Source organism: Salvelinus sp. IW2-2015, linkage group LG35, assembly GCF_002910315.2.
Source record: "Salvelinus sp. IW2-2015 linkage group LG35, ASM291031v2, whole genome shotgun sequence".
NCBI classification, from domain to species: Eukaryota; Metazoa; Chordata; class Actinopteri; order Salmoniformes; family Salmonidae; genus Salvelinus; species Salvelinus sp. IW2-2015.
The window spans coordinates 9,824,000-9,847,137 of record NC_036874.1 but is presented as its reverse complement, the minus strand read 5'-3'; the positions used below and the strand labels follow the sequence as shown (position 1 = coordinate 9,847,137).

The window sequence follows — 23,138 nt, the reverse complement described above, 5'->3', positions numbered from 1 at the left end:
ATGCCACCAGGACATTATTCGTACAGAAGACCCCAAACTTTTGAAACGGGTAGTGGGCTAGAATGTAATAGTATCTTTCTCACTCATTGTCAAACTGGAAATAATGGAGTCTATTTTATTTGATCGCGTTTTCCTCAGAATGTGTAGGCTTATTCCTTGCAAAGAACCACTACTGGACGGATTTGTGGAGAATGTTGTGGTTTCTATTCCTTAGAGGCATCTGACAAATAAGGTAACCATTAAAAGTGGACAATACATTGTGTCCTTTGTTCAGTCCATGTCTATCCCTTGTGGAGTGGACACCAATTGAAAGAAGTTTAACGAGTGGGATCCATCATTTCAGTCAGTCATACCGTGTCTCATCAGCTCGCTGATCAAGCTCATTCATCTAAAAGGAATGGTGGGGGAAAAGGGTCGGCAAGAGACTAACGGTCCAAGAGGTTGAGGCCGATGGAAGAAAGGGTGACATCCAGCTGACATGTATCTTTAGGTTCACACTAGGCAGTCCCTAATAGATCAGTATCAATGCCCCACACGAGCGCCTTCCCAATGGTCTCAACCTAAAGAAACTCTCCCCTTCCACTTAGGACACAAGTGCAAGCTGTGCGGAAATTGGCCTGCCTCAATTGCACTCAAGTGCCAAAGAATGCGAGAAGTAGGAGTAAGCTGGAGCATAACCAAGCTTGGTTGTAAAATTCCTGAGATACCTTGGACAGCTCAAAATCTGTCAAGGCTTTTTCGCTAGCAAAATCAGTTTACTACTCTCGTGAAAAGGAGTTGATTTAGAAAGATAGTAGATGAGTGATGCAGTTAGCTAAAAGCCAGGAAATTACTGACTGTTTTATTTGCTCTAGAGAAGTCCTAAAATTTAGAAGTGGAGAGTAGCAGGTTGGATAATCACCTTTGGGCAAAATTGCATGCTTTGTTTGGCAGAACTTCTGTCTAGTAACAATATTAGGAGAATAAGGATATTCCACTCACTCCAACTCTTTACCTCAGAATATTTTTAAACTACGGTCATTGGGTTTTTACTTTCTAAGCCAAGAGAGTTTAAGGTTAATGCTAATAGTGAGCGGAACTTGGCTCGATCATGTCCTAGGTTTATATGCCTTAGGTATTGTGTGTAGTGTAATCGTCCAAACAGAAACCTGCAAGTATTGCACTTAGGAAAAGGAGTAAAAAGATTAATATGAAGATATGTGAAATCCATGCATACTCTGGTCAGTAACTGCTCACAGCACTCAAGGGAACTCGTGTATGATATGAGAGAAGAACTAAGGAAAGCTTGTCTCATTGACTTATGCACAATTAACGAAAGCGCAAGTTACTCTTTACTAGCCTATAGCACTAGTCATCACCATTTCTCCTTCCATTGCGCGCCTGCCTATTAGAAAACAGGGCATTTTCTTGTGTTTGGGTCTATTATTGTGGTTACTGCAAATGGAATGTGAAGTGAATGCCAGGCCCATATTGAGTGTTAATTATGGTGTGTGTTTAATGAGTCTTATGATGTTTTGTCTGTCTTAACTAATCCTTTGGCGAAGAATGTAGCATCTCCTCGCCATGTAAAAGTACAATCAACCCCGAGGCTTCAACACAGCAGATTAGTTAGGCCTAGTATACCTACTCAACCTGGCGAGTAGAGCAACTGAAGCCAATAAGGTTAGCAATAAGTAAAAGAACCGAATTATGGAAAGAGCGAAAACGAAGACGGTTCTTGCGAAATCTCCGGGCATCAAGACAGTGTCAGTATGACAGTGTGGTGGTGCTCTTATAGTCACCTGACCGCTTCGCTTTCTCTTCCTAAGAGTCCTGTAGGAGGCAAGGTTTCGCATTATCAGCGAGGTTGCGGTATGCTCCGAGGCTGATCTCAGCAATGATTCGGCACAGGTACTACTGCCTTCCCTCTGGGTATCGCCTATTATGTGAGTGCCTAGTTAATTCACAGAAGCCAGTGGCCATTTTAACGTAGACTAAACCCACGGACCCTACCTTCCATACCTAGGCAGTGTAAAGAGACAAAAGCCGACCACAGGTAAACTGTTAGGTGGAGAGAAGGACACCCCTAATAGCTATATGGATCGTCCATGACTACTACAGAATCATAGTTATCTTTAGAGAGATGCATGTTTACTGAAAATAAAAAACATTTATTCAGATAAAACACATTACTGGTTGTATAGTTTGACTACACAGTTTTCCTGGGCAGGCAAGCCCACAAATTAATTCAGGATTATGGAATTGATGAACGTCACAACATGACTACTACTGGTCAATGTATGATTGATCGTCACTCTCAAAAAATTGCTCACGTTTTCTGAGAATGGGGACGAAAGATATTACTGTGGGTTCCACATAAGAAAATAAGCCCATAGTTGAAATTATGTATGAATGATCAGGATGTCCATAGTTGTATACCTAGGGCCTGAGTATGAGACGCTGTTCCAATTAAACTCAATAGATGAACTTTTCTATTGTGAGCTGTAATGAGGCGCGTCCCTGTCCCAGCCTCATTTACATGGCTCTACCCATGGCCCCTCATAAAAACCCTCGCAACCTCATTATCACAAATATTGTGGGGCTCCCTTGTTTAATTCATCAGGATAGGGGAGTGGGCCCACGCAGGATCAAGTAAGCTACATTAAGAAGTTGAAGTTCCCTATCTATATGATGTGTGACTGTCTTTTTCAGCTTTAAAGACTTTGGTGATTAGGAGATAAATGGACAAACCTCGTCTAGTACAGTCACAGACCACTGCTACTTTCCAGTGGTTAATCACAGATCCCTCCCTATACCTATTTCCAATATTCGCCTTGATAAAGGACCTGCGCACATCAGTCAAATATAACCTGGGGTACATAAAAGTACTTAATGGTGGTGTAGCAGAACGAATTAAGGACAGGCTGCCCTTACAATTCAAGAGTGTAATGTCATAGCAAACTCTGTCAATGGTGAATCCCGTTTTGGTCTGTCACTACCTGTCACAGCCACCGCGAGAGGTTGGGCTAGGAGAAAGGATGGAGCTCTTCCACCTGCTTATCCCACCCGTGGCCGCCTGCTGTGGCTGGACCATTGGCGGCCGTCTGCGCTTTGTGTGGCTGAGATGAGGAGCCAGGAAGGTAGGCCATAGATCATCCACACTTTAGTTCGGGATATGAGCTGTCTTCGTTCTGACTCTAGACCCTGCTGGTTACAGAACACGAGAGAGATGTTCAATGAAATTTACACTCATCTTGTTGAGCACAAAAACACACAAACATACAATGAGCACACACACACACACCCGCATCACCCAAGGGCACAACATACATTCGGTATCACAGACTAGAAGTGCAATGATAAAAAGTTAGTGCTGGTGTGGTGTGTTGCAGCAGCCCCTTAACACACCCAGAACTACAAACGGACTGACTTTAGATTCCTTCAGTTCTTTAGAAATTGAGTTTTAGATCATGGCAGGAATGGTCCTTGCTGACGGTCTATACGAATGACAATCAACTCAGCATTTTTTACTTATGAGTTGTCTGAAAGAGCAGTGTCGATGCATTACAACTTCTTTCCCAAGTTGTTTCTCACGAGAAGCATTGAAAGTCGCAATAATAAGAGGTAAGGGTTTGAGCTCACAAGAATATTCTATCTAATTCTCCATTTAAAATGTCCTCTATGTTTTACGCATTTGTGCATATCTGGAAATGATGGTCTGAGATGAGAAGAACCAACAAGGTCGACAGTAAACGAGCTATACGTACATGCCCATCATCAAGCTGCATAATCAGAGCTCCAAATGATAGCCAGTGCGCGATTTCTAATTGAGCTAATTAAATGCTCTAGCAGATGTAAAAATCTCAAACAGAGGAACTCTGATAAGTCTTGAATGTCCATGTGTGAAAAATATAACAAATCGAGAACGTTCTGCAGGTATTTTATCCCGCATGGGATAATCAAACAGGATATTAAATGGGAAGACAAGTAGAATCTATCTTTAAACATTACGCGAAAGTCTGTAGGCCTTCTGTCGAAAGTAATCGATCCCAGAGTGTATTATCGGCATGACAACCATGGCCGCGAACTAAACTATGTTGGAATTCAAGCCCCTACAAAGAAACAGCAGAACAACAACGGCGCCAGGCCGAGGAAAGTGCCAACAACTAAACCGAAAGTCGGGACTGCATATTTAAGATGCGGGAGGGTAAACATATTGCTTGGATCTCCTGTGAGAGAGAAACAAAGTATGTGTATTCGGTCTAATACACATGGAATAGCCAAAACGGCGCTCAAGATGTTATCCCCCGAAAAGGCGATGTACAGCTAAAAATGGTTTGACTGTTCTTATGTTCCGATCCCTGTTCTTAATGTCAGCAAAGGTGAAAATCGAGAAATAAGTTACTGTAATTAAGCAACAAATCATCTACACAGCAACAACTACCTTGTACATAAAATCACAAGTTAGATTACATAAGTGATTATGGAATATAGGAAAATGTAGAGCATTAGTATAATAGATAAGTGGATTGAGCGAGAGATGTGCCCTTCGTGAAGTGCAAAGCGCTCAAGAGGCAAGAATGTCTCATATAGTAGACAAAATATAAAGAGTTGAAATACAGTATATTACCATATGAGATGAAATAGATAGGGATGAATGTAAACAAAATGTAATTATAGAAGTTAATGGTACTTTGTTATTAATTAGTGCTTAGTTTATCATTTTATTTAAATCCAATTTTTTATTAGTTAAAGGTGCTAGAGAATTTGACGTCAAGTCAGTGTTTGGAACAGCACAGCCATCTCAAATGTTGTTCGAGTGGCTGTTAAGCGATATCTGAATTGATGGCTGTGAGATAGAAGCTGTTTTTTAGTCTCTCCGGTTCCCTGAGTTGGAATGCAGTCCTCTGTATAACATGCGAGTTCGCTGCCGTTAATGATGATAAAGTCGAGGTGTGAACAGGCAGTAGCATGGTGGGTTGTTGTCTCTTTATGCGATGATCTTTGCTCGCCTGCCTCTGTACATCCTAGGGTGCGTGTAGGTGTCCTGTTGTGAGTGTGTTTTCGGTGACAACCTCAAATAATCCTCTTAGCTCCGAAGTTGAACGAAGCGCCTCGTTGCGCCTTCCACACCACGCTGTCTGTGTGGGTCGGACCGTTTTCTCATCTGTCCTATGTGAATGTGTACGCCGAGAACTTATATAACTTCCACCATTCTCCTCATACCTGTCCCGTTCATGGTGGATAGGGGGGTGCTCCCGTGCTGCTGTTTTCCCTGAATGTCCACTGAATCAATTCTCCCTTTGTTTGTTGACGACTTATTTGAGCCTTGCACAATCTAGGATTATACATTTCCGGAGCCCTCACGCTCAGTCTCCTATACGCTCTCACTCGTTTGGAAACCACAAGCCTAACCCACCTAATACTGTCGTCTAGAGCAAAATAGAGTGACTGAGTTTGGTAAGGACGGCAAATTTGGCCAACAGTCCATGGTGAACCAGGTTTGCCGAGTATTCAGAGAGGCTGGCTAGGATGCATCCACCTTGAATGGGAGTTGCCAATCGTAGTGTTTGAAGGATCAGCAGAGGAAGATATGTTGTGTCCCTGAAAACTCACACCTGGGGCAGCCCATCAGAGTCCCAGAGCCGCAAGTGTGAGCAGGGCGGGGTCGAGACTGAGCCGAGGAATCTTCAGAAGCTTAATGACGAGCTTTGGATTGTAGCTAGAGATGTTAGATTTATTTTTACACATTATTAACCTTGATATTTAAACATAGCGAGCAAGTAAGTTAAGACACCTAAACATTCTAATATTGTCATCGATTGGTGGCCTAGTGAAAAAAGTGGTGTTATATAGCTGGTGAATTATCAACATTTACTCAAGGGCAGACAACCGACAGATTTTTAACCTTGTCCGAGTCTGTTGGATTCCACATGCTTCTATGTCATGACCACTAAGTGCTATATCCGTCACTCCTAAATGACTGAGTCATGTATGATACATGCATTTCTTACATAGGTATTTTCCTCTAGAGCTCCAAGTTAAGGGATAAGTGTGCAGTGTGTATATTGCGTCGTATTGGAGACATTATGGCGGAGGTAAGCAAATTTTGGAGTTGTTAAAATCCTGACTACACAGTAAATGCAGCATCAGATAATTGGTTGGGTGGGTGTAATTTTCCCTTCTTTCCAGTTACGTGGACAGTCCAATTGGAACCTTCTTTCAGCGGCTCGTCAAGGTCTCATGGTTGGTGGGGGGGGGGCTAGGGCGGGGGGATATGACGACGAGTATCAGTGGTGGAGCATTAGTAGCATCGAAGATGACTTGTCTCGGTAGGAGTTATCATGGCGGGTCGGTTTGTTCCTGAACCATATATTGATCACAAGGAAACATCTAGGCAGGTAGCAACAAAAGGCAAATGAGTTCCGTACTGTTGTTAATCACTCAACAACCTATTGACTTCGGGTTTTTAATTCATAAGGCATACTTCGCCGCTTCATTTTATCTTCTTAGCCATGAGAGAAATGAGTTTGTTTTTTCTATCGAGGTTGCGGATCGTCGTGAGAAACGGAGTTGGTTGTAACCGAAGAAACTCTGAAACAAGTATCCCGAAGATAGAGTAGCATGTTATTCTCGTCTGAAACAGAGAATTGGTTAGCAATCTCTGATGTTACTCTCTGGGAATGGCAACCTGTACTTGCGCTGCAGCAGATTTCGATTACCTGTGTCTTGTTGCAAGAGACAAGAGCATGTTGGCGACGTAGTTATACTTGGAAAAGTGGGGTTAAAGAGGCGATGGTGCTCACGCACCTAAGCATACGCATGCCCGACCAAGAAAGGCACACCATCTGTCCCTATGCATACGTATAAGCACTCGTGCTGGCTGTTTTTGGGCGACGCGTACTTGATGATCGAATCCATTTGATCCTGTTGTGGGCCTGGTTTCTCATATACAGCACACGTATGCGCGAGAGTTGGAGGAACAGTTTTCTGTATTTCCTTGACACTGTTGTAATGTTGGCATTGACCGTTGCTCTATGTACCATAGTAGTTCTTGCCCGCTCTGAATTAATGTAATAAGACTGTAAGATTTCCTGGGGTTAAGCAAGGTAGAAGAGATTAATCACAATCAAAAAATACAAAATATTCAGCTGACAAGAGCTTTTCCCTCAAGAACGTGAGGCGAGTGCTGCGACTCCATACTCTGTCGCAGCCATTAACTAGTTGCAAAGCAGCTATTTCATGGAGTACAATGATGATGGTAGAAACTAAGAGCCTATGGAAATGTACGCCCACTATGCTACGTTTATTCCGTAACCCACACAGTTTAAAAAGACTATTTTTGCTGAAGGGTAAGGCTTTAGGTAGATACCTTCGGATGAATCTAGGCAATCGTAGAGAGAGCGTCTATAATTGACTACCATAAGCTACATAATTTTCCAAAAAAAAAAACATCCTTCAATATACTGTTCATCGCGAGTCTCAACCGGCAACTTAGCAAAACTATTATCCTATCACTATATCATTGTCTCACCGGATCACCGGAACAATAGATTTTGGCTCTATAAGCATCAGAAGACCATCTCACAGCATTTACCGGATGATGGCCATGTACATAAAACTATCATCTGGCTATCGGTATACTAGCATAGTGGCTTTCTTATACTCTGGATGTCTATGATAATGCGAACTCCGTTATTAGCGCGTTTGTCCTTCTCTGAGAGCCTATGTGCCGGTAGTACAACTTATTAAAGAGTTATACTAGTGGTCTTCATATATTAAGCATATAATTTTAGAATTGGTTCTAATTGTAGGATGTGTAACGTTTTGTTGCGTTATAGATGGATCGTGTCTTTTTTCGACCTGGGGTCAAAATATCGTAAGTCGACGAGTACGAGGCTGACAGTGTGGACATTTAAGACGTCACCACGACTCCTCTGGAGGATCCTATGTCATCGTTGTGGGTAGGAGAGTGCATCAAAATCGAAGGGAGTAAGGTGGAGCTACCTTCCATGGTTATGCATAAAGGTGAGTATTAAAAACGAGGGCATCCGTGCAGCTCTTAGCCTGTCAACGCCCGATGAAGGTCTTTTTTTTGCATCTGATAATATAGGTGTACATAAGTTAACTCAATATATCATTATTAGCTAAAGGAACATTTCGTCTGGTAGCGATAGCCTAAGACAGATGGCAGTCTTGAGTTCGTTGTATTAATCCGCCATTGTAATGGAGAAAGAGCAAGCCAGTAAGTCCCTCAGAGCAATACGACAACAGAACTAGTAGTTAGTATGCTCACGATATGTCACAGGTACACGCAATCTCAAGGAAGGAGGACCCTTTGCAGTCTGTCCCCTCATACTTATGGGAAATTGTCATATAAACAGTAAAGAAAGACAGCAAAATCTTATATCAAGTAAGGTATGCCCTATCAAACGAGTGAGCGGTGTTATTGGCTATCTAGGTGAGGATGATAGCCTATCTGCAGCTACCGATCTTTTTCGCTGTAGTGAGGCATGGAGCCATAAGATATCAATTCTTGACTCTGGTTTGGGGATTGTTCCAGATGTGTGCATTCTCAATGGCGAAATGGCATCAGGGAGTGAGATTGCTGTTACACCGCACCTCTCTTGTCTCATCAGTCTTCCTGAATGTACCACATGTACAAATGAATGGGGACTTGATTGGGATTATTTATGTTTATTCACAGACTGCTTAAGAGCTACAGTTATCACTGCATTGTGATATATTAGTAAGTGACACATATATAATAGACGTGTTGTGTGCTGTTTATGTTGAGTGTAGTGATTCAGACATCCTGGTCTGTGAAAATAAGAGAGCTGCGGAGGGGAGCAAGGGAAGTCCTCACACCAGGGGATACAGGCCCTGCTGGGGCTAGTCCATGACGCACCATCTGAAAGAGTAGGTGCCCACTCAACCTCCCAGCATAATAAGAACCTACACAGATCGTCTCTGACTGACCTATTGGTCTAAAGCCAAGTCAATAACTGTACGGATCGCTATTCGCTATTTATATGTGTAATCCCAATACTGTACACCACCAATGATCAGACATCGCGATATATCCGTCTCTCGATCGAATGTTTAATACCGTAGACGACGTAATAGTGTGTCGTCCAAAACATCCAGCGGAGTTGTATTGTGAACATTATTATCTGAATCTCTTGCCGCTAGTGCTAGTCAACGTATCACTTCCAACTACTCTTTGTCTAGGAGCATTTGAGAGTTCAGCATACTTAACTAGAAATTGTGTTTATTTGTCAGGATACGCAGGCTTCAGTTCAAATATTTCTCACAAAAGGTCCGTTTCCTTCGCGCGTAGCCGGCTGAATAGCTGCGCTGAGTTGGAAGAGCTACCATTGAGCTTATTATTCCTCGAGCTCTTCCAGAGACCACAGTCTTTATTTAACCTCCTTTCCCTCTGTAGTCTAGTCGTCGCCATCTCGTTGGCCGTGGTTTTTGAGAGGGAGAGCGCATCTGACACTTAGTTCGTGAGTGTAACAGCCATATCATTTCCCTCTCAAGTTGGCCCCTGATTGATACTCTGTGTACAAGGAGTCCCAACCTTATCTAACTTCATCATACGCCTATATGATGCCTCTGCGAAACAACTCCCATATATGAAGCGTGTACAGTCTGCTGCGCTTTTCGCATACAAAGACGCGATTATCACACCCGTACCAAAACAGTGGTCATTGGCTTCTTGAAGTGGCTCACTAGTGTAATAAGATATTTGCCCTTTGTGTGAGCGATAAATCCTTAATACTTGCTGGAAGTTCTCTCACCCTTACGTTGAGCATGTTTCTTTTTGTTATCTTGACATGATTATTGATGATATGATGTATGTATGTACATGTAAACATTTATGCACACAATATCTACGTACATGTTTCTAAAGATACTAATAATCTAAGTTGAAATCTAAGGTCCGCACCCTTGCTAGACGCAGTATAAAGAAGTAGCTAATCAGGTACATTTAATTTGACATTGGTCCTTACATATTGTCAATCGAACATGTTTATTCGCTGGTATTTGCCAGGTCTTCATCCATGCGCAACGAAGTGCAGGCAGGCCCTCTCCCACCATGACAGCTTTGTGTCAACCTCAGGCGCCTTGACACATGCGCCGGTGTGTTGCATCGGGTAGGCTATGGGAATCGAGCTCTAAACGCTGGCGTTTTCAGGACCCAGCCGGATACCAATTTCCTCATAACATGACTGCAGCTCGGCCTCAGCTCCTATCAGGCCTCCTGCTGCAGCCGTCTAGGGCTGCTTAGTAGACCCTCAGTATTTCCCCAGGCCTGCTGCTCTGATGGAAGCCAGGAGACCCTCAGTATTCCTCCCTAGGCTGCTGCTCTGGAGGATGCAGGATAAACACTCAGTATATCCTCCCCAGGCTGGCTCCTGAGGGCCGGAGACCCGGTCATGTAATATTCTGCCCACAGGACCCATCTGCTGCTTCGCTCTGCAGGGAGCCAGGAGACACCGTTCAGTATATTCGGCCCCGGGCTGGCTGTCATGGGATGAGCCAGGTAGATTGTGACGTCTGTGCGGTCACACTGACAACCAATTAACTAGTCAACACACCGACAACACCACATCAACCGCACCACACACTACAACAATCACACACACCACCACTACACAAAATACATGCGGTCAAGTATGATTTCCTGGGAGTGTTGTAATAACAAGTTGGTCAGATGTGCTTTGTTTTCCCTTTATTTCCAACCGTTGGTCCATTGATATGCTTTTCATTCATCCAAAAAGTGCCTTATTCAGTGTGATTACATATTTATCTCAATGTAGAAGTGAGAGAGTGTGTGTGTTGTGTGTGTGTGATGTGTGTGTGTGTGTAGTGTGTGTGTGTGTGTGTGTGTGTGTGTGTGTGTGTGTGTGTGTTGTTTGATAACTGAGGGTTGTTTTTGTTTTGGTAAAATATGGCTATTTCCGCGTGCTTCAAATGAGCTCCCGCTGGTGAGAGTTGATTTATCTATAAATTGGCCAAGGATAAGGTTAATTCAACATCTCAGTAATTAGCTAGTGAGCATACATTTACACAATGGGAAATATGCCTTGTTTTTTAAAATGATAAGAAACTGCATTGGTTTTGATATTACGTATGTAGATATAAATAAGCCCCTCTGGGTATTTATTCATTATTATAAAATAATAAAAAATGTTTGTTATTTATTTTGTCTTTGAATACAACATTGACCACCATCCATTGCTATTCTTTTGGCTTTTGACTTCAGTCATTGATATAGGCCATGGCCATAATCTCCCACCCACAGATACAGTTGGAGTGTTCAGTTATTACAGTATAAGATGGAGGAGGGAGGGAATTTTCAATACAGGTTACGCAAGGTGTATTAAAGTCATATGATTCCGTATAGCAAGGGCTGCGACTTTCTCGTTCTTCCTGATAATGAATGCGACCCTCTGATGTCCCAGGTCTACAACATGTCCCTGATTAATAGGGAACAAAAAACACATTGAACTGGCTTAAGGTCCAGATGTTAGTTCAAGGCAGTAGAGTATCCAACCATGTTTTTGGTGATGATTTGACATAATTCAGGATATACGTATGAGCCTCTCGAAAGAGTAGTGAAATAAGAAAAAAATACGAAAAAGTACAAAGAATGGCGGTAGCTAGGCAGCCAGTCAAGGTGTATTGCGAGGACCAAAACTCTGAGTGAATGTAGTAATGCATCCAGTGAAGGCAGTATCTCTTCATCTATGATATTTCATATGTTTTAAATGGTTTGAGAGGTGCCAACATCGTTTTAGATGCACTTCTCTTTAACTTCAAAACTAGTAATTTTTCTGTCATGGGCTCTTTCTCACTTACCCCGTTTTCTGCAGAAAGACAATCGTATTCGTCTCTACCTAAGTATGCGTTCCTATCAGAGTAATCCTGATAATATCATATTGTGAGGTCCGCAGCCCTTTTAATACGTTCAGCTTAACACTACACTTGTTTCTTTCTCATGCTTCACGAACCCTCACTATATGACATTGCACTGCACTATTGACTTCCTATCATGATGCTCAAAGCAAGCTCAATCCAGAGCCGAACCAACACCGTATACTGTCTCTATAAAAAACTCTATGTATTACATGGTATACTTTGTTCAATAATAACCTCTACGGATGACTTGGTACTGTAACTCAATACATAACCTTATAGGATGACTGTACTGTACGTGTAATACACCTATATGGAGGACTTGGATGCAATGTTAGTTATAATAACTATTATTGAGTGACTTTGTGTACTATTGAGATCTACATGTACCTGTATGGATGCATGAGTACTGAGTTCTTAATAACTGTATAGGACTGAACTTGGTGCGTTTCTAAATTATAAAACTTAATGGATGCACAGGTGCTGTTCTATACCATAACCTGTAATAGGATGACATGGTGCTGTCTAAATATATAACCTGTATGGTATGACATGGTGCGTTCTATAATACCTGTATGGATGACATGGTGCTGTCTATAATAACCTGTAGAGATTGAACATGGTGCGTTCATAAAACTGTAAGGATACATGGTGCTGTTCTATAAAACCCTTGATGGATGAATGGTAACTGTACTATAAACCTATATGGATGACTTGGTACGTCTGTAATAACCCTCTTATGGAGACAGGTGCTGTTCTATGTAATAACCCTATAGGATGTGACAGTGGTGCCTTCTATAATACCTGTATGGATGAATGGTGCTGTCTATAATAACCTGTATGGATGACATGGTGCCTGTTTATAATAACTGTATGATACATGGTCTGTACTATAATAACCTGTATGGATGACATGGTGCTGTTCTATATAACCGTAAGGATGACAGAATGCGTGCTGTACTAATAACCTGTAATGGATGACTGGTGAACTGTTCATAATAACCGTATCGATGACATGGTACTGTTCTATAATAACCTGTAATGGAGACATGGTACTGTTCTAATAATACCTGATTGGATGATTGTACTGGTTCTATAATAACCTGTATGGATGACTTGGACTTGGTACTATAAATAACCTGTTAAGGATGACAGTGGTACTGTAACTGTAATAACCGTATGGATGACTTGGTACTGTTCATAAAACTCTGTAATGGATGACTTGTGCTGTTCTTAAGGATAACCTGTAGGATGACATGGTGCTGTTCTATAATATACTCTATGGATGACATGGTGCTGTTCTATAATAACATACAGGTTATTATAGAACAGCACCATGTCATCCATACAGGTTATTATAGAACAGCACCAAGTCATCCATACAGGTTATTATAGAACAGTACCATGTCATCCATACAGGTTATTATAGAACAGTACCAAGTCATCCATATAGGTTATTATAGAACAGCACCAAGTCATCCATACAGGTTATTACAGTACAGTACCAAGTCATCCATATAGGTTATTATAGTACAGTACCAAGTCATCCATAGAGGTTATTATAGAACAGTACCATGTCATACATAGAGGTTATTATAGAACAGTACGGTGTGGTTCGCCTGGATTGACTTGCTTTGAGAGTACATGATAGGAGTCAATAGTGACAAGGCAATGCATATGAGGTTTCTGAAGATGAGAAAGAACAGGGTAGTGTAAAGCTTAACGTATTAAAGGGCTGGACCTCACAATATGATATTATCACGATACTTAGGACGATACTTAGGTGAGCGATACGATATGTCTGCTGCAAACGGATAAGAGAAAGCCATGACAAAATTCGTTTTGGAGTTAAAAGTGCTCAAAACATGTTGGCTCACCATTTAAAACAATGAAAAAGATGAAGAACTAGCTATAGGATGATAAATACCAGAGTTTTGGGGCAGGTACACCTGACTAGCGCTAGCTAACGCCATCTTGTATTTTGTATTTTTTTAATCAATACTTCGAGTCAACAGTATCGATATAAAATCACCAAAAACAATGTTGCGATACTCTACTGCCTTGAAACTAAACTCTGGACCTTGAAGCCAGTTCCAATGTGTTTTTTTGTTCCCCTATAATCAGGGACTGATTTAGACCTGGGACATCAGATGGGTGCAATTCATTATCAGGAAGAACAGAAAATCCAGACCTTGTAGGATAAGACTTTAATACACCTTCTTACTGTATTGATTCCCCCTCCCCCCATCTCTACTGTATACTACCACTCACTGTTGGGTGGGAGGATTTGGCCTTTGGCTATATATGACTGAGTCAGCTAAAATAATACATTTCATTGACAATATGTAAGACCATATGTCAAATCTAAATGTACCTATTGCTACTTTTATATGCTACAATGGGTGACTTAGATCAACTTAGATTATTAGTATCTTTAGAAACATGTACTATATGTTGCAATATGTTACTACATGTACATACAATATCAGTAGCATATCATCAAGTAATCATGTCAAGAACAAAAAGAAACATCTCAACATATGAGAGAACATTCCATCCATTTAGTGTTTAATCGCTCATCTAACAACAGCCTATCTTATGTAGTCAGTCCACTTCAAAAGCTCAATACAACTGTTTTGCTGTGTGGCTCTTGAGCAAAAGCCAGCAGACTGTAACACACGCTTATATATGGGTGTTTGCAGGAGGACTAGGCCTTTAGAGTTAGATAAGGTTTATCCTTGTCACTAGAGTACAACAGGGCCAAGCTGAGAGGGAAATGAATATGGCTGTTACACCTGCAGACAAGTTCAGTGCCTGCCCTCCTCAAAACAACCAGGCCACGAGATGCGACAGACTAGACTACAGAGGGAAAGGAAGGTTATAATAAAGACTGTGGTCTGGAAAGAGCTAGAGAACTAATAGCTCAATGTGGTCTCCAACTAGCCACTAATTCAGCCAGGCTACGCGCAAGGAAACCGACCTTCTGGAGAATATATATTAAGCTGAACCGCGTATCCTGACAAATATAAACACATTTCAAAGTAATGGCTGAACTCAAAGCCCTGATAAAACTTGTTGGAGTATAGTTGACTATGCACAACGCGCAGATCCAATAATGTCAACCAAGTACAACTCCTCGCTGGATGTTTTGGGACAGACCAGCTATTCTGGTCTAACGTTTAACTCCTCAGAGAGTTATGGTGTTGACATTGGTATACAGTATTGGATTACAAATAATGGATAGCGTCCGTACAGTTGTTTTGGCTAGGGAACATAGGTCATGCGAGAGAGTGTGTAGGCTAGGCCTATATATGCTAGGAAGTTGAGTGGGCACCTACCTCTTTCAGGGGTGGTGCTGCTACCCCAGGCAGCACGTGGACCGCTGGTGTGGGCTCGCCCCGTGCCCATCGACAGCCTCCTCTATCCACAGACCAAGGTGGTGCTGAACACACACCACACACACCCGACACACACACACACACACACACATGATATATATATATATATATAATAAAATCCATATCCCTATACAGTGGATAAAACAATACACCCACAATGTCCCCATCATTTGTAATGGAATTCAGGAAGACTGAGAGACAAGAGAGGTGGGTGACAGCAATCATCACCCCTGTGCCTTCGCCAGAGATGCACACATCTGGAAACAATCAAACGAGTCAAAAATTGTATTTGCGGGATAAAGATGGCTGCATCTCACCAGAAGCACAAAACAGTAATAACATGTGTGATAGCTACTACTTAAAGTTGTATCCTTACCGTTTTAATGACAATCCAAATTAGGACAGACTGCCAAAGGCTACTTTGTGGTTGGTGACTGACATACTACATACTAACTACTAGCTGGTAAGTCTGTGGGAAATGGCTGCTCTTTCTCCATTACAGCGGATAAAGAAAAGTGCTCTAGTGTCTACAAGAATGCAACCTTTACATAAATAATGAAATGGTTAACTTATGTAAAACATATGCAAAAAAAGAGACAGGATGTTTCAAAAGCATGTATGCAACCATGATGCACTTCCCCTCGATTATGCATATCAACAGTGACATTGGTCCTCCAAGGAGTCGTGGTGAAGCATCTTAAATGTCAATGTCCTCGTACTGCCTTACGTTTGACCCTTGTCGAAAAACAAAACATCCTCTATAACGCACAACGTTACACAAAAGACCCACTCTATGATATGTAATATGAAGAACACTAGTGAAGCATTATGGCTACTGGCACATTGCTCTTCAGAAAGGACAAACGGTTTAAACGGGTGCTTGTGCTCCAATAAAGAGGCCACTATGCTGGATGGCAGATGTGTTTTTGTACATGGCTATGGTATTGCTGTGGTGTTTGATGCTAGAGCCAAACATTGACGGCTGAATGAATAGTGAAAGGAATGTTTTCAATGCTAAGTGCTAACTGCAAAAAGTTATATTGAGATGTTTTAAGTAATATGGGTATTATAAGTTTTTTGCCTAGTTCTCCGGTTCTACTAAAGCCTACCCTTCAGCAAATAGTTAAACGGGTACAATAACATAGCAATGCTTACACCATAGGCTACTTATCTCCATCATCATTGTAATAACAAGTGAAATGTTTGCAACAGTGTAATGGCGCCGACAGAGATGGTCGCCTCGCTTCACGTTCTTAGGAAACTATGCAGTATTTTGTTTTTTTATGTATTAATTCTTACACTGTTACCCCAGGAAATCTTAAGTCTTATTACATACAGCCGGGAAGAACTATTGGACATAAGAGCAACGTCAACTTCCCAACATTACAACAAGGAATACAACTTTCCCAAAGTGGATCCTCTGTTTGGACCACCACCCAGGACAATGGATTGGATCTCAGTAGGCGACCCAAAACAACAGCGCAACAGAAGGGGCAGATGGAGCGGCCTTCTGGTCAGGCTCTGTAGACGAGCACATCGCTCACCCCTCCCAAGTATACTACTCGCCAATGTCCTGTCTCTTGACAACAAGGTAGACGAAATTCGAGCAAGGGTTGCCTTCCAGAGAGACATCAGAGATTGTAACATTCTCTGTTTCACGGAAACATGGCACACTCGGGATACGTTATCAGAGTCGGTACAACCACCCGGTTTCTTCACGCACCGCACCGACAGAAACAAACATCTCTCTGGTAAGAAGAATGGCGGGGGTGTATGCCTTATGATTAACGAGTCAAGGTGTGATCATAACAACATACAGGAACTCAAGTCCTTTTGTTTACCTGACCTAGAATTCCTTATGATCAAATGCCGACCGCATTATCTACCAAGAGAATTCTCTTCGATTATAATCACAACCGTGTATATCCCCCCTCACACCCCCCCCCCCCACCAAACAGAAAACCTTGACGGCCCTGAAAGAACTTCATTGGACTTCACGTAAACTGGAAACCACATATCCTGAGGCTGCATTTATTGTAGCTGGGGATTTTAACACTCCAATTTGCTTACCTCCCCAATGGGTCCACATACGACGCAATCACACTGCACACTACCCTAAACCATCTGGACAAGAGGAATACCTATGTAAGAATGCTGTTCATACAGCTCAGCATTAGGCAGGAGGTAGCCTAGTGGTTAGAGCATTGGAATCCCCAAGCTGACAAGGTAAAAATCTGTCGTTCTGCCCATGAACAAGGCAGTTAACCCACTTTTCCTAGGCCGTCATTGAAAATAAGAATGTGTTCTTAACTTACTTGCCTAGTTAAATAAAGGTAAAATGTAAAAATAAATGTAACATCTTAGTACACTCCAAACTCGTCATTAAGCTTGAGACCCTGGGTCTCGACCCCGCCCTGTGCAACTGGGTCCTGGACTTTCTGATGGGCTGCCCCCAGGTGGTGAGTGTAGGAAACAACATCTCCACCCCGCTGATCCTCAACACTGGGGCCCCACAAGGGTGCATCCTCAGCCCTCTCCTGTACTCCCTGTTCACCCATGACTGTGTGGCCATGCACGCCTCCAACTCAATCATCAAGTTTGCAGACGACACTACAGTGGTAGGCTTGGTTACCAACAACGACGAGACGGCCTACAGGGAAGAGGTGAGGGCCCTCGGAATGTGGTGTCAGGTAAATATCGTCAACAAAACAAAGGAGATGATCGTGGACTTCAGGAAACAGCAGAGGGAGCACCCCCCTATCCACATCGACGGGACAGTAGTGGAGAAGGTGGAAAGTTATAAGTTCCTCGGCGTACACATCACAGACAAACTGAAACGGTCCACCCACACAGACAGCGTGGTGGAGAAGGCGCAACAGCGCCTCTTCAACTTCAGGAGGCTGAAGAAATTTGGCTTGTCACCAAAAACACTCACAAAGGACACCTACACCACCCGATGTCACAGGAAGGCCAAAAAGATCATCAAGGACAACAACCACCCGAGCTACTGCCTGTTCACCCCGCTATCATCCAGAAGGCGAGGTCAGTACAGGTGCATCAAACCAGGGACCGAGAGACTAAAAAACAGCTTCTATCTCAAGGCCATCAATCAGACTGTTAAACAGCCATCACTAACATTGAGTGGCTGCTGCCAACATACTGACTCAAATCTCTAGCCACTTTAATAATTAAAAATTGGATTTAATAAATGTATCACTAGACACTTTAAACAATGCCACTTTATATAATGTTTACATACCCTACATTACTCATCTCATATGTATATACTGTATTCTATACCATCTACTGCATCTTGCCTCTGCCGCACGGCCATCGCTCATCCATATATTTATATGTACATATTCTTATTCATTCCTTTACACTTGTGTGTATAAGGTAGTTGTTGTGAAATTGTTAGATTACTTGCTCGATATTACTGCACGGTCGGAACTAGAAGCACAAGCATTTCGCTACACTCGCATTAACATCTGCTAACCATGTGTATGTGACCAATAACATTTGATTTGTTCACAGAGCTCCCAGCTATGTTTACCTCAAGGCTCTTTCATCGACTTAGTTGTTGCACTTCCCGGCCTGCCTTGTGTGTTTTGTGGGGTTGTGTGCCAGGTGTCGTGCCAGATAATACTCTGGTAATTTACTTTCACAGGCTACAGCCCATGTTAAATGATTCTCACCCCACTTAAAATCCTGTTTGATTTCCCAGCAGGGATACTGAACGTCAATGGATTTACAATGGCATTCAAGTTGGTCTGTTTAGTTTACATGCTGAGGCAAGAGTATAGAATGCCACTGCTATCATTTGGTCTGATTTGAGTTGATGAGGGCATTACGTTCTGGTTCTGTGACCTTGTTGGTCTTCTCATCTACAGCCATCTTACAGTATGCACATCTAAAACATGAGGAACATTTTCGAGAATAGATAAATATCTTTGACTAAACACTTATTATGGATTCAAGCTTCTTGAAGAACATGGAAAGAGTTGTAATGCATAACTGCTCACTTTAGACAACTCATAAGTAAAACATGCTGAGTTGATTGTCATCGATAATAGACCGTCCACATCCTGCCTGTGTAACACAATTCTAAAAACTAAGATTAAGTCAGTCTTTAGTCTGGTGTGTGTATGTGTGCGCACACACACACCAGACTAAATCATTGCACTCTGTCTGTGTACCCGTGTATGTGTGCCTGTGGGTATGCGTGTGTGTGTGTGTGTGTGTGTGTGTGTGTGTGTGTGTAATCTTCATACAGACATTCTCTGTGTTCTGTAACCACAGGGTCTAGAGCAGACAGATCTATCCCGGAACAGTGATTAGCATATGTATGGCCCTCCGCTCTCGACTCCCACAGGAGACCGGCGAGCCGGGCCAGCGTGGGTAGCGTGGATTCCCTCCTAGCGCCAACCATCGCCGTTGAGGGCCAGTGCAAACAACTTCACTCACCAGCAAGACCTTACAGCTCTGAAAAGAGCTGCTCTCTAGTTGTGTGCTACACGAAGACTTTTTGTCCCAGTTTTTGCTGATGCAGTGTTACAGCGTATTGGGGTTAGTGGGAGATCCTTGTAAACAGGAGTAGCTAGTCTGTGACGTCTTGGCGAGTTGTGTTTTCCTAATCTGAGTGGTTTGTAAGTGAGCAGTCCCAGCACATCATTAGGGGAACGGTGAATTACTACTATGAGCGACTGAAAAAATACTGAGGCCCACTCCGCAATACGGACTAAACAATAGATGCCCGCAAGTGACGAAGGGCTTCAAGAGTGCAGCCTGTAACATGAGCTGGCAGGCGCTCATTCCGCCACATGAAGCTTCTCATAGATGGAAGCGCGGCCTCGGTCAATGCCCCTGCCGATCAATCCATCATATTCACGATGGTCCGTAACCACAAATCTGCCCATCCAAACTGCACATTGACATCAATACGATGACCGAATGTCGTGAGACGTGTGGGGCTCTAGCCAGGAAAATTGTCAGTGCAACGATACCCAGTATGTGTTCCTGCAATTAAATGTTGATTTAGAACATGCTTTTTACTAAATGGAGATGAATGTGCATCATTAGCTTTTAGGGCGTCCTTTGGCTCTACAGTTACCGTGTGGCTTTGGTCTTTCCAATGCAGGAAGTGGTATGGGTCGGAGTCCGGGCACGGCTGAATGGGACGCTCAGGTGCGCAGTCGGCCCATAATCGGCGTCCGGGGTAAGTATGTCCGCGCGGATACACTGGACGCTACGCATCCTGCTGTTGGACTCCTTCGCTCACAGTGACGGGGGAGAGCAGGGTCAGCGATGAAGGAACACACCACACGTCCTACTAACATGGCCCGGAACGTCTCTCGTGGTTTGCCATAACGGCTCTATTGCTTAACCTATTGCACTTACAGTGATCTACAGTGCTTATACTGGCACTAACTATGGTCGTGTTGAAGCTCGGTGATGTAGATGGATAGGGAATGTCCAGGAGTGGCCTTCTCTCAGCCCAAGTAGTACACCACACCACCCACTAAAATCATAAACGACACATATAGACATAATATGGCCTGCATTCACTCACTTCCTCTGCATAAACTCAATAGACCCACACAGATGCCGTTTTCTAAGCAGGGAGACATGAAGAAAGGGTGAAAGATGGTGTAAGTATGTCATTGGATGTTAGAGTCCTGAGAGCTCCTTGTGTTCCATACTCAAGCAGCTCCTGAGGGGTGAGCCAGGTGACCAGGGTCACACTTCTTACTTCAATCTTTTCCTTGTCTAGTGCATATGCAGTGTTCTTTTCGATACCACTACACACCACTAGGCTCTAAAAAGCCTAGATGATCAGCCAAAGTCTGAGGCCATATCAACCAACTACTGTTGGCTAGAAAGGTAAACCCCACTGACCTAGGGATAATATCTGAGGAAGGGGAGGTGGTTTCCATCATATTGTTCTAGCCAAAGTTCTCCCAAACACAGCATGCAAATTTTGCCCAAGTGATTTTCCACTGTCTCTCCACTTTGCTAAATTTTGGCTCTTCAGAGCAAAATAAAGTCCAGATTAACTTTCCTGGCTTTTAGTATGCATTTCTCCTCTTTTTCTAATCAGAACCTTTTCAAAATAGTGAACTTTCTACCAAAGTGAGCGAGATTTTGAGGCTGGGTTCTAGGTTTAGCAAACTCAGCTCTGTTTTCCAATTTTATCTTACTCTGCAGTGTTCCTCTCTTTGGGGCGTGTGGACAATGAGGCAGGCCTTCTCTCCGCGCCGCTGGCACTCTTGACAGGCCGAGGGGGCCCGTCTTTCGTTGTTGCGCACCATTCGGAGCTAGTGATGGGGTCATGTCATAGTGTGAACCTAAAGATCATGTGGTGGAATGTCACCCTTTTCCATGGCCTTCACCCTGGCCCGTAGTTCTTGCGACCCTTCCCCCACCACCTAGCTCAGATGAGATGAGTGATGCGAATGAACACGATGACTGACTGAAATGAAGATGCCCACTAGTTAACTTCTCCAATGTTCCAATCACAAAGCTGCATGGCTGACAAGGACACAATGTATTGTCCACTTTAATGTTTAACCTTAATTTGTCAGATGCCTCGAAGGATAAAACCACAAATTCACCACAAATTCCCTCCAGTGTGTTTTCTGCAAATAGCCTACAATTCTGAGGAAACGGTCAAATAAAAATAGCTCCATATTTCCGTTTGACAATGAAAGATACAATACATCTACACTACCGTTCAAAAGTTTGGGGTCACTTAGAAATGTCCTTGTTTTTTAAAGAAAAGCACATGTTTTGTCCATTTAGATAACATCAAATTGATCCTAAATAGAGTGTAGACATTGTCAATGTTGTAATTGACTATTGCAGCTGGAAACGGATGATTTTGAATGGAATATCTACATAGGCGAACAGAGGCCCATTTTCAGCAACCATGACTCCTGTTTTCCAATGGCACATTGTGTTAGCTTATCCAAATGTATCATTTTAAAATGCTAATTGATCATTAGAAAACCCTTTTGCAATTGTGTTAGCACAGCTGAAAACTGTTGTTCTGATTAAAGAAGCAATACAACTGGCCTTCTTTAGATTAGTTGAGTATCTGGAGCATCAGCATTTGTGGGTTCGATTACAGGCTCAAAATGGCCTGAAGCAAAGAACTTTCTTTTGAAACTCGTCAGTCTATTCTTGTTCTGAGAAATGAAGGCTATTCCATGCGAGAAATTGACAAGAAACTGAAGAGCTCGTACAACGCTGTGTACTATTCCCATCACAGAACAGCGCAAACTGGCTTTAACCAGAATAGAAAGAGGAGCGGGAGGCCCCGGTGCACAACTGAGCAAGAGGACAAGTACATTAGAGTGTTTAGTTTGAGAAACAGATGCCTCACAAGTCCTGAACTGGCAGCTTCATTAAATACTACCCACAAAACACCAGTCTCAACGTCAACAGTGAAGAGGCGACTCCGGGATGCTGGCCTTCTAGGAAGAGTTGCAAAGAAAAAGCCCTATCTCAGACTAGCCAATAAAAATTAAATATTAAAACGGGCAAAAGAACACAGACACTGGACAGAGGAACTCTGCCTAGAAGGCCAGCATCCCGCGGCAACATCCTGCGGCAACATCAATATTTGGCAGGAGAGCCTGTCTCAGATACAGGATTTAGAGTGGTCTAGTCTTCCATCTCCCCCTTCAGTCCACCCTCCATCTCCTTATCACCTGAAAGGAACAACGGCTCAGGCTGAACCAATAGACATGAAATGTCACACCACTCACTTCCATTCTCCATAACATAGGGCTCACAATATGTTCCCGATGTGTACAATACAGTACAGTTGAAAGGGAG

At 42.8% G+C, this 23,138-nt stretch overlaps 1 protein-coding gene across 1 annotated transcript in view; it reads right to left on the bottom strand.

Moving 5' to 3' along the window:
* Positions 1-21,610, bottom strand: part of LOC111958676 (glucocorticoid-induced transcript 1 protein) — a 36,149-nt gene extending 14,539 nt beyond the window's left edge. Inside the window, exons 1-3 of the mRNA XM_023979928.2 lie at positions 21,500-21,610; positions 20,413-20,570; positions 19,154-19,212 (exon numbers count right to left, since the gene is read on the bottom strand). Coding sequence (XP_023835696.2) covers positions 19,154-19,212; positions 20,413-20,570; positions 21,500-21,610 — 328 coding nt within the window. The remainder of the gene's footprint in view (positions 1-19,153; positions 19,213-20,412; positions 20,571-21,499) is intronic.
* Positions 21,611-23,138: the final 1,528 nt, after the last annotated feature.